The following is a 15,261-nucleotide window of genomic DNA, read 5'->3' on the forward strand; positions in this document are numbered from 1 at the left end:
TTAAAAAAAAAAAATATATATATATAATATATATATATATATATATATATATAGAGAGATCGACCATGGATCACAAAGGGTTTACAAAATGCCTGTAAAAAGAATACACTCTAGAGAGAATTTATCAAACAAAGAACTAGAGGCATTTAATAAATATATAAAAAAATGAAAATAAGTTAACTAGTATTCTACAGGTTTGTAGAAAGGAATACTATAGTAAAATATTAAGTAATAAAAATTATTAAAGGAATATGAGGTGTATTAAGTAGTATTATTAAAAAAGGTACAGGACAACAAAGTTATCCTCAATATTATATTGATAACACTACACAGGATAATATGGATGATGTAGTTAATAGCTTTAACAATTTTTTTGTGAGTGTTGGACCAAAATTGGCAGAAGAAATTCAAGATCCAGTGTCATCGGAAGATTGGAATGAAAATTTAATTGAAAGAAATACCAACTCAATGTTCCTTACAGAGGTGGAAGAAAAAGTATTAATAAATATTGTAAATGAGTGTAAATAAAATATCTACTGATTGTAATGACGTTGATATGAAAATTGGGAAAAAGGTATTTGATGGGATCGCTAAACCAATAACATATATTTGTAATCTATTATCTAAAACTGGTAAATTTCCAAACAAAGTTAAAATAGCTAAAGTGGTTCTGCTGAATAAAACTGGAGTAGACACAACTTCTCAAATTACAGGTCTGTTTCTCTCCTGCCACAATTTCCCAAAATTCTAGAAAAATTATTTAATAATAGATTAGACACATTTTCAGATGGACATCAATTAATTTTTGACTGTCAATACAGATTCAGACCAAACTGTTTCACATCAATGGCATTAATTTATTTGGTTGAAGAAATTACAAAAGCTAGAGATCATAAGCAGTTTGCAGTTTTCATTGACCTTAAAAAAGCTTTTGATACGACTGATCATAATTTATTAATTAACAAACTAGTAGTATTGGACTGGGTAAAACTTATTTAAGAGAGAGAAAACAGTTTGTGAATTCATCTCTGTGCTTGAGCATTGCTTGTGGCATCCCCCAGGGGTCAGAACTGGTCCAAAGATATTTGGACACAAGTTCAGATGCAGATAGATGGTGTGGACATAGAAAGGGTAAATGAAAATAAATTTATTGGGGTGATAATAGATGATAAATGACGTTGGAAATCTCACATAAACCATTTACATAAATTGTTTAGAAGTATCTCAGTACTGAATAAGGCAAAGCATGTTCTGGACCACAAATCACTCTACATTCTTTATAATGCATTAATATTACCATACTTAAATTATTGCTCAGAGGTTTGGGGTAATGCATATAAATGTAGATTATTATCATTATCCATGTTGCAAAAAAAGAGCAATATGGATAATTCATAAAATTGGTTATAGAAATCGTACAAATTCATTATTTAAAAAAATAAAAGATATTAAAATTCATTGATTTGGTTAATTTTCAGACAGCACAAATACTGTATAAAGAAAAAATTATCTTCCTCCCAGCAATATTCAAAAATTGAGAATGGAGAAGAGATATATAATCTTAGGAGAGATTAAGCATATTTATGCATGTACAACATTAAGAAGCTTTTGCATTTCTGTAAGTGGTGAAATTGTGGAAGACTAAGTCTAGTGCTCAAGCAATGCCCAAGTGTGACCCAGTTTAAAAAGCAGTATAAACGTATGGTTCTCAGAATGCATATGGAGGAAGAACAGATCTGATTAGGTGTTCATGCAGATTATTTAGTCATAGTTTTTATTTAGGTTCTGTTTGTATATATACTAGTGCTGTCAATCAATTAAATTTTTTTTATCGCGTTAATCGCAGTCATGGACTGCGATTAATCACGATTAATCGCAAATTTTAAATACTAGGATTTACCTGTAAATGTGTTGAAATAAAGAAATGCATAACAAACTAGTTTAAGGAAACAGAACCTTTCACATCTCCGCCAGGAATGAGACATAATCCTTATTCTTTTGTTTTAATTCAGCCATGATCAGCCTTTATACTGACAATAAAACTTTACCAAGCCACATCGCTTCAATCCCAGTACACATTTACCCAACTATTATCAAAAGTATTTCTAAATAAATACAACAAAAATTTTCTTGTGACCTTACATGAAGTATTATGATAAAATGCATTATAAAGAAGAACTGCACCTGTTCTGCAGGTGCATTAGAGCTAACATTAGCATCATGCTACATAAGACAATTCATGAGATTAATAGTACATTTTTACTCAGAACTCACTTTAAACCACCATAGAGTGTTTGTAATAACTTCCTTTTGCGATCACATGTGTATATACACTTTGGGCGGCCGAGGTACATTATAAATGTAGCCCAAAAAAACCGCAACCTACGGCTCTGTAATTTTTCCTGCGACTGTTTTTTCAAAATGGCCCAATTGTGCGGGAAAACCACGACCCTGACAACACTGGTTCGCTGTACCCTTATCACATATGAGTATACATATCTCTCACGCGCACTGTCGCTCACTGCAAAAACTCAAAATCTTGCCAAGTATATTTTTCTAATTTCTAGTCAAAATATCTCATCACACTTAATATAAGACAAAATCACCTAAAGACCAAGATTTAAGTGAGATAAAGGAGCTTGTTTTTAGATAGTGCATCTTGAATATCTTGTTAAGTGAATCTGTCTTGAAAATATCTTGTTTTGAGTCATATCTCAGATGAAACAAGCTTTTTTGACATGTCATAAGGTTTTTAAGCTGCTGTGTTATTTGTAAAAGATGAATCGTCTTGTTTCAAGAAATAGACTTGACTTGAATTGAGACAACAAATCTGCTTTATTGAAAACTGCATGGTCAACATGCCCAACTCACAACAACTCACAATGCAGCAGAGTACAGTGTGGCTATTTTTCTTACATTTGCATCAAACCATGTCCATGTGATATGTAAAAAAGACAGTGGCAAAATCTGGAATTATGTTTCCTTCTCTGTTCTGTTGCACTCTGGACATACTGCAAAAGTAATAAGTAAAAATAAATGCTGTCATCAATTACAGTGTTTGTAGTGCTTAAAAAAAATACCCGCCCAAAAAAATTGCGCCCAAATACCCACTGTAACGTACAGACAGAGGCGGTCGGATCCATGTGCAGCACTTTATTTCAGCTCAAACACAAGCAGACATAAACTCCGGCATACAGTTAAACAAGGGGCAAACCAGTAACTCGTAGTGAAAACAGACTTAGGTCGAGGTAGGCAGCACAGGTTCATGAACAGTCCAGAAAGAAGGCAAGGGTCAAGAGCCATATCATATTCGCAGCCATATCACCCTGCAGCCCAAGACTGGTTGCCCACTGAAGCTAAGCAGGGTTGAGCCTGGTCAGTACCTGGATGGGAGACCTCCTGGGAAAACTGGGTTGCTGCTGGAAGAGGTGTTAGTGAGGCCAGCAGGGGGTGCTCACCCTGCGGTCTGGGTGGGTCCTAGCGCCCCAGTATAGTGATGGGGACACTATACTGTAAAAAGCACCGTCTTTCGGATGAGACGTTAAACCGAGGTCCTGACTCTCTGTGGTCATAAAAAATCCCAGGATGTCCTTCGAAAAAGAGTAGGGGTGTAACCCCGGCATCCTGGCCAAATTTGCCCATTGGCCTCTGACCATCATGGCCTCCTAACCATCCCCATATCTACTGATTGGCTTCATCACTGTCTCCTCTCCACCAATAAGCTGGTGTGTGGTGGGCGTTCTGGCGCACTATGGCTGCCGTCGCATCATCCAGGTGGATGCTGCACACTGGTGGTGGACGAGGAGATACCCCCCTTACTATGTAAAGCGCTTTGAGTGCCTAGAAAAGCGCTATATAAATGTAACGAATTATTATTATTATTATTAAGAGTCCAGAGAAACACAGAATACTAAAACAGGGAAAGCTCAGAGATGTACGCTTACAGTGTAACAAGACTTTGCAAAGGACACAAACGAAAACCAAGGCTTAAATCAGAGAAGCTAACAAGAATAGTCTAAAACAGGTGAAAGACAAAGCACAATCAGTCCAGGTAAAGCCATAAGATTAAATGATAAATGAAGGAGTGCACTCCAGCCGCTGATTGTCACACCCACACTCAATACAGACTCAAGAATTATGTTTAATGATGTCTGTGAGATCATACTTCAGTGGAATGTACTTGCTATTATTGAAGTTTACATAGTGGTATGGTGTATAATCAACAAGATTTTCAGCATCCATGAAAATATTGGCTTGAGCTAGATCGGGAACTTCTACCTCATAAGCTAAATAATGATCATTCCACCCAACTGTAGAGAGAGGTTGGCATTCAAAACAATACACTGACGCATTTAAAATATAAATGTTTTTTACAAGTGAAAACTCTGGAGTATCATTGATGACATTAGAAATAACCAAAGATTTTCCACATGTATGCTTATTACCATGTTGTATAATCCACTTTACAGAAACTATATGTTCAACGTGCTCTATTCCTAAGAAGTCTTTAATCTTTCCTTCTACATAATGAACATTTTTCACCTCAGAGGCTGGGCCCATGTCAACTTCACTTGAACAAATTGGATGTTTCTCAAGCACATTCTGACTACATTCATAAAGTTGGTTGTGCTTCACAAGAGACTTACAGATATTTTTAAAACTACTTTTCAAAGCCCACTGCTTAAAGCAATGCTTTGACTCAAAGCGCATACACATATGCCTGGTACTAACAGTTCTTTGATGGTCTTATCCTGCAAATGGGTGGAAGCAATTTGACAGAAAGGGTCAACAAACTGGTCAAATATCCCCATTGCATCACTCTTTAGTTGATCCAGGTCCCCAGAATGTCTCTCAATCATGTCGCTCATTTGCTGTTTTAGGTGCTCCAATAATGCGGCCTGATATTGCTGGACTCCACTCACCATTTGGTTAACAGCTCTCTGCAGAGTAGAAAACAAACAAACAAAAAAATTATACATTATAAAATGCAGTCAACATGGAAACTCAAACACTTTTTTTTTTAAGTAACCCTTCAATTACATGCTGTATTGTTAGTGATATGCAATGATCAAAATAGGCTATTTACAGCAAAACTATCATGAAATAATATTGGCTTCTGCAGCTTTAAGACCTTGTTTACACTTGATCTTAAAATGCGTTTTGAGCAATAGGATCAGGTGGACAGTGCTAAATAAAAGTGTAAGTGCTGGGTTTATTATGTTGTCTTCATTCTTAGCTCATGCTCAACAAATGTAGTGGATGGGCAGATTTTGTAAGCAAAGTATGTGTCTATTTGCATATATAATGGGGAAGTGAGATGGCGCGGCAGGATTTTGAACAAGGTCCTGAGCCGTAGCTGGGTGCCGCGGACAGACACCGTATGGCAATGCCGTCTGTGTACACTCAGAGAGAATAATGTGTTTGAATTTAAAAGACGTGGCGCTGTGCGACCGGTGTGCGACCCCCTTTAAGCTATCTTAAATAACTAGATAAAAAAAGTCTGTTAGCAAACTTTAAGTTGGCTTGAAAAAGCATTGCCAGAAAGTTTGAAGCCAATTCATCAGACAGACAGATAGACAGACAGACAGACAGACAGATAGATAGATAGACAGACAGACAGACAGACAGACAGACAGACAGATAGATAGATAGATAGATAGATAGATAGATAGATAGATAGATAGATAGATAGATAGATAGATAGATAGATAGATAGATAGATAGATAGATAGAAAGTACTTGTAAGGAAAGAAGCATGTGCATACACATTCTATTTCAGGTGTTTCTGACATACCTTTAGATGTCCACCTGTGATCGGATCAACCAAGATGCCAGGTCTAAACAGTGGCTAAGTCATTCTACAGTTTAAGCTTATTGCTTTTAAGTTTGCTTCTAAAAATTAAATATAATAAATTGGAAAATCAATGGCATAAATTACCTGTGTCAGTCGATGGGTTTCTCTGGCTTGAAGAAGAAATCCAGTTGCATGTTTAGAAAGACCAACGTCCATGCGACCCTCTCCATCTTCTTGGAATCCACTCTGAAAGAAATTAACAACAAACCTATTGAAACAGGGAAAATATTGTCATGTGTAGGTAGCACCACCAGACAATCTGATAACTACCTGGGTAAGCTAGCTAGTTAGATTTCTTCTTATAAAAAGGTACAAGATGGGTGTATTTTTACTGATTGGTGTATTTATTTATGTATTTTTATTATTCGAGTATGTAAAATAACAACAACAATAAAAACAAAACAGTACTACAAAAAACAATGACTTTGACAGCATCAGAAAATCTGTCCTTCATGAGTGTTAAGATTGACACACATACTAAATTGTATCCCTTCACCTGCTCTCTTACCAATAAATTATCATAAAGGCCTTTGAACTGAACTTGTATTGTTACGTTAAATTTTAGTTTGTGTAATGACTTACCGCTGGAATGACGATGCTTGAGCCCTCCGCTTCAGCCACATGGATTGAATTAGTTTGGTCGGTTGGGCCTGTCCTTTCACCTGCTCCAGGTAAAACGTGGCGAGTCGGTCCTTCCTCCTCCGTCGCTTCAACTTGAAGAAGATGATGCGCATGTGTTCGCTTCACGTGATAGTAGAAGGAGTTATACACCCTGTACTCACTCGGAAAGCCATCAATCCCGCACACGACGCGAAAGTCAGGGCTGCGACTGTGCATGGTGTTAATGTGACTCAAAAGTTGTTTCAGAGTCAGTGCCACAAATATGTAGCATATGAAGCAACGCCAAATCATGTTGGAAGCAAAGACAAGCAAGAGGCAAGAGGTCACAGGCAAGAGGACGGTAAACAACTGGTCAAAGGTCGCAAGACTGCCGTAAAAACTCGTTACTATGGTTACACCCGCCATCCACCTGCTGCAAATGAGAATGTGGGCGTAAACTAATCATACTGGAAACTAATGGACCGATTTGAACTTGGATGGAGTCTTCTTGACGTGTTTCATTGCAAGTAAGTTGTATTCAGTGCTCATTCTTTGTAGTTCACATTGCACACCATTTGAATGTTATCGACGTTTATATGTGTTTTCAATGTTTATTGTGTATCGTTGCAGCTGAACAGAGACAGCGAGGCGGGCTAACGTTAAGTTAGCGGAGCTAAAAGCTATTGCGACATGGAAGAATTGGATGATGTCGCAGTGTCGATTTTAAGGGGTAATGTATACAAATGTTATTATTTATCATACGTACAAATACTGATGAGCTATTGGATAATGTTTTATATTGTGTTCGGAACTTCAGACCAATATCAAAGTGAATTTTACCCTCCCGTTACTCGCGCAATTTTGTTCCCGCTAAATTCATAAACTAGTCAACTGTTAATTTAAATTAATAAACTAATTATATAAAACTATTGTCAATGCACTACAAATTAACTGGTTATATGCCTTTACTTTATTAATACAACTTATTTAAAAAATACAAGGCATGAGACATTTATTTTCCTTTGGTGGTAACGTTAGTGCATTCTCTAATCTAATCAGCAGTCTGCCGTGTTTTCACGTCACATTTTAGTATCGCCCCAGCTCGCTCAGAACCTCGCCGGAGGTGGTACAAAAAATAGTACCTGGAAGCAGGTACAGGTACAACTTTTACACAGTGGAAAACCAAACAGAGCCGAGGCGAGCTGGTACTGTGTTAGTTAGTGGAAAAGCGCCATAATAGTGTCATGCAGTTTGATTTCTAGGGCACTGTTTCATCTTGCTATGTTTGTCTTTCAATGTTTTCATAGCTGCAAACATCACAGAGACAATGATGAGTACTCTGTCTCGTGAAGACTTGCGAGATCTTTTCCCAGGCCCAGAGAACTTTATACGGAGAAAAGCGGTCTGGCGTGCCTGTCATGGTGCCTCAGAGGAGGTCAGTTTCTCATAGGGTTGTGCCGATAGACAATAGTATTGTGTATCGACGATAGTCAGAGATATCGCTGCTGGCAGATGCCTTTGACGATATCAATACGATAATTAGCTTGTTTTCCCATTAATGTATTAAATCAACGCGGATATGACGCCATTGACTGCGACAAAACGGAAATAAAGACACGGTCCGTGTCTTAGAATTAAATTAAAATTTCTTCTAGTTTGAAAGTTGTTGGAAACAGTCGGGATAATGTAAGTACACAACTACAAAAAAATATAACATAGATATAGTGATTTTTGCTATTTTTAAAGCAAAAAAGTTACATATTGTGCCTTTAAGTGGTCTAAACTAACCACCTATTTAAGTTGGCAGCAGCACATTGAGCTAACAGCACAGTGTTTTTGGAACAGACATGGTAGTCTACATGTGTGTTCAATTCAGTTTAGATTAATTGTAAGGTGTTCAGTTAGTTGATGTTATCGATTTCACACACCTAAAATGGAACATTGCTTATTTTTACGTGTGCAAAGCTGTCAATGCTACACTGCATTTTGTGTTGACATGAAAAACAAAAATGTTGCTTTTTACATTAGTTCATTATCTTTTATTTTAGTCTGGCCAAGAACACTCAAAATTATCGGGCAGTTCCTCCTTTAATGCTTCACCCATGCGACAGACATCCACTCCTGTGAAAGCAAGTCCTGCAAAGTACACAACCCCTGAAAAGGTTGTGAAGTTATCCTTTCCAGAATATGTATTGCACACCGACACAGAACTTGAGCAAGTCCGACAACAGTACTTTGAGTTGTCGAAGAGAGGCGAACAGCGCGACTGCCAGATGTCAAAGGAGCTCAGATGCCGGCTCATTCAAAACACCATGACCAGTATGATTGCGATCCTGAGGGCAAAGGGGGATGGAGAATCACACAGATACCCATCAAAGCCAGAAATCACAGCAATGGCAAAGAGAATAGTACTGTAATACCCCATGCTGCAGGACCAAGGCCTCCATACATGGGTAAGTGAAATGCACCCAGTTTGATGACGGTTTCATGTTGGACATTTTTAGCGATTTGAAAAATTAATTAAATGTCTTGTGCAGTTCACTGTGTACAGACAGCTTTACAAAAGATTGCAAAATGTGAGATCCCCCCAAAAAACAACTCCAGATGGGAGACATTCAAAGAGGTGAGCTGTAACTAATGATTATGTTCATCAAAGATTCATCTGTTAATCATTTTCAAGATTAATTGATTAGTTGTCTGGTCAATATAAAGTACAAGGTGATGTCCTCAAAAGTCTTGTTTAATCCATAACCCAAAGCTGATAATTTCACTGTCATAGAGGACTAAAGAAGCTAGAAAATATTCACATTTGAGAAGCTTAAATCATATTTGGACATTTAAAAAAAAAAAATTACTCAAAGTGATCAGTCATGTCAATGTCCTGTCCTGGGTGATCTGTCTCTAGTGTCTCCTCACTTCCCGGTTTTAATGAGTGCTGTTAGTGTTTGACTACAAAGTAATTGCTTTGGATGTGTGTGGGGATATTGCTTTTTATTATGAAGCACTTTGTTACACTTTGTTTGTATGAAAAGTGCAATACAAATAAAGTCAGAAGAGAGGAGGTAGTTCACTTTGTGTCATGATTATTGATTTATTACCCTCATAAAAATTCCACCCCCCTCCCATAACTGGACACCTGTTTGGACACCTGTTTTGTACACCCCCTAGCCCCCACCGTCTAAGCGGGCCATCTTATTGACCTTATAGTGAACTTAAGAATTTATGACAATGTGTGTGTGTGTGTGTGTGTGTGTGGGGCCGATGTTATGTGGTTTAAACTTTAAATGGTGAATTTGTGTTAAATGGGGTAAAGGGAAGTTTTTATTAAAGTGTTTTCACATACATATCAAGAAAAAACATCAAACATGTACGTAAAACGTACAAAGACTGTTTATTTCCCTACAAGTGGAGACTAAAACTAAATCAAACAAAAAAGCATTAGATACGCTATTTTTCCTATTAGAATTTAAAACTAGTTCGTTTGACAAAGTTAAATAAATAGAAGAGTTGCGAGCGCGTTCGTTTATCTATAACAAAAAAGAATCGGATGCGTTAGTTAAAACAATAAGATATTTATCAAAAACTATGTCTTGCTTTTTTTTTTTAAAAGTTTGACTTTATAACAGATACAAAGTTAAATAATATAGAGACGAGTTCTCTTACCGTGAAGTGAAATAAAAAATATCAGACCGTTAAACAACAGTATAAGATACCTGTAAAAACCTTCTGACATTACAATTGAAAACCTAGCCTTTGTCCCAACTTAGAAAAGTTAAACAAATGTCTATCTTACACAGCGTCCGTTTACACAACCTCACGCTTCGGTGTCAAACTCAGAATGAGCTCGCGGGCCGCTGTCAGGCCACACCCACATCACCGCCCTCTAACGCTGTAAGGAGAGACCGACACAAAGGTTTAATTGTTAAAAGAATTAAAGTAATGTTTTAACATTAGAACAAAGTTATTTTTAATAAACCTTTATCGTTTCTCAATTAATGAAACCGTTCACTATTCATCATAAAGCTTTTCACTTTAAAAGGTTACACAAGCTTCTTCTAAACAAACGCCCCACGGGGGAAAAATGTTGTTTTCAAAAACATTGTTTGAAAAATGTTCTTATTTAAGCGTCTTAATTCCTATAATAGACCTTTGATATCTGTCAACCTTCTGCCGTGGTATAACCCAGACTTTTTTCGTTTTAAAAATGAGGTTACACAAGTTTTCTTTTAAACATTCACCTCTAACCCATAGGAAACCGTTGTTTTATTTTATTTTATTTTATTTTATTTTAATTATTTACACTTAACACCTTTTATTTATTTACTCTTTGATATTGTCAATCTTAAAACTTCTGATGCGCTGTGTCGGTTAAAATACGTGTGCGAGAAGAAACTGAAATGATAGCAAATGTTTTGGATTTTCAGTCATAATTAGAGGGGGTAAACTTTTTTTTTTTTTTCTACAACATCTTACGAATGTAAATGTTTTGTCTCACGCAGAGCGACCGAATGAGAAAGTGCGCTGCGCGTCTGGTCGCATGGCCACTGAAACGGTGTTATCTGATCAACAGACTCCTTGTAAAATAGCTAAAGTTTCTGGGGATTCAACTCATTTGCAATCTAATGAGTTTTTGAGGGGATCTGGCGTCGTAAACTTTGTTAGAACGCGGTCCATTGATTAAAACAGATGGTGTTTCTAACATGTTCAGCGATCAAAGGATATCCGCTTTAAGCATTTATGAGGCACGCCTGCCTGTGTGTCTGTGCGTCTCTGTCGAAGGTTTAGACAAAACTTCCCAACCCGGTCAAAGGAAGTGTGACCTATTGAACCTTTTCATGACACACGTCTGGCGAAGTTAGATGTAGTTGAGAATTGTGTATTTATAATGAATTTATAATCTATTCGAATACGACTTTAAACTAACCTTTAGGATGTGATGAGGTCAAAGAAGGCGATAACCACAAACTTAAATACATGTCCCACAAAGATGACGATTTTAATAAGACGGTCTATGCTGCAGGAAAACAATCTTTAATTTACTTCATTTTACCTAGTTTTATTTCTTCCCGACATAAGAATTAAATCAGTCCCTGCTTCAAACGTGTATTTGAACGAATGGGTTACATCATACGAGATCAATAAACAGATATTCTGAGATTTTGATGGTTAAAACCTCTCGTCGAATTTAAACACTTCTAGATAAGGGAAGAACAGGGTCTACACGCGAGAGTGTCTACGATAATGCGAACTAATTATCTTGTAAAGAAAAAAAGAAAGATCTAAAATCCGTTTCAACCCATCTCCAACAGAGTTCAGTAAACTGATGAAGACCAGACGGGTAACTGCGGGTGATGAATTTGAGCGGGAGTGTTTTGATGAGATTTATTACAAAAGTCAGAATCTTTTTTTTTTTTTTACGATAACGGTTTATTAATTGCTGAAAACGTCACACTCCCTGAAACGTTAAAAACCACGGTCTATTACATCTTCATTATCTGTAAACTCTGTTTCTCCCACGACAACAAAATACCTCACCGACCTAAGGACAATGGCTAACAATTACGACGGTAAGTCTGTGTTTTGTTCACAGATGATATTTATGATGATATTTTTGTTTAAAATGAATATTTTAATGTATATTTGTTTAACACTATGTTATTATCTTCAGATACTTTTGAGAATATCGAATTTGACGAGGGTTTGGAACAAATCCTTGAAGATATATGTAAGTCTTTACATTTGGCTATTGAACAGTTTAACATCTAATAACCATCCATAATAGGGTAATAACTATCCTTATCATTTATACAGTTGATGAAGCACAACTATTTGTACGTGGTGACGACGTATGAGTTAATGGTGAGTTATACAGATTTTTTTTCTTAACATCTTAAAAAAGTTCCAGGGTCTCAAACGGTCTCTGATGATTTGACAGCCGAAGGGGTTGATGAGGTCGGGGTCGCGGCAGAGGTGGTTGTGGTGAGAATGGACTTACGTCACGAACCAGATAACGTCACACAGTCCGATCCCTCCCACGGTGACCGTTCAACAGAAAGACTTCACACGCTTACCGACTGTGAGAGTGGGCGCAGGACAGAGACCGGTTCTCCCAGCCAGCCAATATACGGTTGCGGTCAAGGCGTAAAACGTCTGAGATTACCGGAACAGGATGCTGATGCGCCAAGCACAAGTCGTTTAAGGACTTCAGAAAATAATGGTATGTATTAAAACAGAAAATCAGATTATTCTTATGTTCCGCTTTTATCTAATAAATTAATAAAAGCATTATTGTTATTCTTTTGTTTTCAGAACAAGGTCATGACGAAGGAAGCCTAACAGCCTGGACTGATTCCATGATTAATGCTTGGGATCAGGGTTCGTTCACTGATTCGGAAGCTGAGGAGGAGGAGGAGGAGGATTTACCCCAGGAACTGTTCCGTGAATGTGATTTAAATAGGAGACTTGATCGCGAGGCGCTGAACCGTCTTAACCGATACTTTGAGAGACTCTTCGACCTGGCTGGACAGCCCTTATCATACCGGGAAGTAGAAGCGATTGCATCTAACAGTCAAGGTGATGTAATTTCGATTTTAAGAAACGTAATCGAATGCCAGCAACAACATACAGACGCCTTAAGACACGCGGCTGAATTTTGGAGAAACTGTCACGAACAGTTGTATAATCAATTCAGAGAGTTTCAATGCGCTATGATCCACGTACCGGAAACTGTCCGTGATCATCAGGTGGAATTATCTCTTACTGTTAACGCCTTATCGTTGATATCTGAACGTTTGAATCTTTTACAAAGAATGTTAGTAGAATTGCATGATCGAATGATAGGTGGAAGATTAAAAAAAAAACAAAAAAAAAAACAATATATATATATATATATATATATATATATATATTTTTTTTTTTTTTTTTATATATCTTACATTATTTGTATGTTACAGGTATTGATTTTTCATACAATTATTAGTATTTGTCATTGACAACGGATTATTATTGTTTTATTCGTGTTATTAGTAGTTCATGGTGAAATGTATCGGATTTTTCATACAAATATTACCATTTGTTATTGACAACGGATTATCATTGTTTTATTCGTGTTATTAGTATGTATGACGAATTCTTCTCATCGTTGATTGTTTGATTTATATCACCAACATTTCATATGTATTGATTTGTATCTGGTTATTATTATCTGTTTCTGATTCATTTTACAACCGGTTGACATATCTGGGTATGTTACGTTGTGAACCATTGTGATGTTTTCAAGAGGGTGCGTTTGTCTTCAAGGTTGAACTGTTTTTGTATTTACTGATTTAAAAATAAATTTTCAAAATGAGCAGTAAAAGGTGTCACGACCATTTGCATAACCATGTCTCAGAGGAGGAACAGAGAACATCGAGACCCAGACGCGATTTTCAAAATAATGCAGATCAATTACGTGATCTGATTCGTAATCAGTTACAGATGTTACAACCAGATTCGCTTAACATGATCGAAAGATTACACGAACTCGTAGATATCCAACATGAATGGCTAGGAATGTCTATAAACGACTGTGAACAAACCGGCGCGGGTCCGTCTAACGAGGACTCGTCAGGTTATGACCGGTTTGCTCCAGAAATGGGTCTCAGTCAAAACTTTAGAGACAGACTAATAAATGAAGGAGGATGTGTTGGTGATTTCACGCTGATTTCTAGACCGAAATTTAATGGTTTAGAAATTCGTAGAACTTTAAATTTCCGTGAAATTGACACTGATGATTACGCTGCGTATAATATCTTTTTGCAAGATATTTTGAACGAGATGGTTGATTTTTCTCGACTGATGGGTGGTGAAGACGGATTTATGAATGTCTCTCTGCAAGGAGAGAGTCTCCCACAGCGATTAATGCGGTTCTAACACCGGATAATAACCACGACGTCGCTACGTTTCTGGATCAAATCGAACGAGCCGCTCAAAGCAACGCGGACGTGGGGACCGATTCTGCACTACAGTTATGCGTATCAGTGGCGAGAAATAACCGAGGAGGGGGTCGTAGAAAATTAACCGATTTGGCACATAACATGGTCATCCAAAAAAATAAGATGAACCTTTTCATCCCAAAAAATATATCAGACAATATTTGTTTCAGTATATGTCTAGCGCATTTTTTAAACCCGCATACTCCTGACCAGGAGTTGTACAGAATAGCCGACGACATACACACAAGGTTGGGTTACGAAGTGCAAGATAAAATTGGCTTTCATGACGTGTATAAATTCGAAATGAAGTTAGACTTGAAAATAGTAATCTTTCACAGATCGTGTTCAGGTAAATTGGACGTGTATAAAAACACAAATGAAAGGCATCAGAACACCGTGCATTTATATCTACACGAGGACCATTACTACATGATAAAAAATTTGAATGGATTCTTAGGATACGGGTATGTCTGCGACTACTACTATCAAGGCTTTAACGATCCTAACTTACATTATTGCAAATTTACATGTAACACGTGTAAAACCCCTCAATGCTTCACACAGGCTAAGAAATGGTTGCAATGTGAGGACTGCATGAAATATTGCAGATCTGACTTCTGTTATCAAATGCATAAACAACCGCAAATCGACGGTGGGAGATCTAGGTGTGACCTCCTGAAATACTGCGATAAGTGTTGCAGACAATACAGAACAAAATGGTCAGGCGATAAACTATTACCACATGTCTGCGCGCCGTCCAAATGTACGAATTGCAACGAGATTCTGGTAGATGAAGGCCATCACGCCTGTTATATACAACCCCTAAAACCTGAC

The 15,261-nt window shown here is 37.2% G+C and overlaps 2 protein-coding genes across 3 annotated transcripts in view; both read right to left on the minus strand.

The window, feature by feature from the left end:
- Positions 1–15,261, minus strand: part of LOC306875129 (protein NLRC3-like) — a 102,556-nt gene that overhangs the window by 33,204 nt on the left and 54,091 nt on the right. The gene's annotated exons all lie outside the window — the stretch shown is intronic.
- Positions 4,668–7,009, minus strand: LOC306874582 (uncharacterized protein; the record flags this gene model as incomplete). Its single annotated transcript, XM_079424729.1, has 3 exons — positions 6,437–7,009; positions 5,939–6,040; positions 4,668–4,940 (listed from the first exon to the last, which is right to left on the minus strand). Exons 1-3 carry the CDS (start codon positions 6,878–6,880, stop codon positions 4,668–4,670), a joined length of 819 nt encoding a protein of 272 aa, XP_079280855.1. The 5' UTR covers positions 6,881–7,009.

The sequence above is a fragment of the Barbus barbus genome, assembly GCF_936440315.1.
Source record: "Barbus barbus genome assembly, chromosome: 9".
NCBI classification, from domain to species: domain Eukaryota; kingdom Metazoa; phylum Chordata; class Actinopteri; order Cypriniformes; family Cyprinidae; genus Barbus; species Barbus barbus.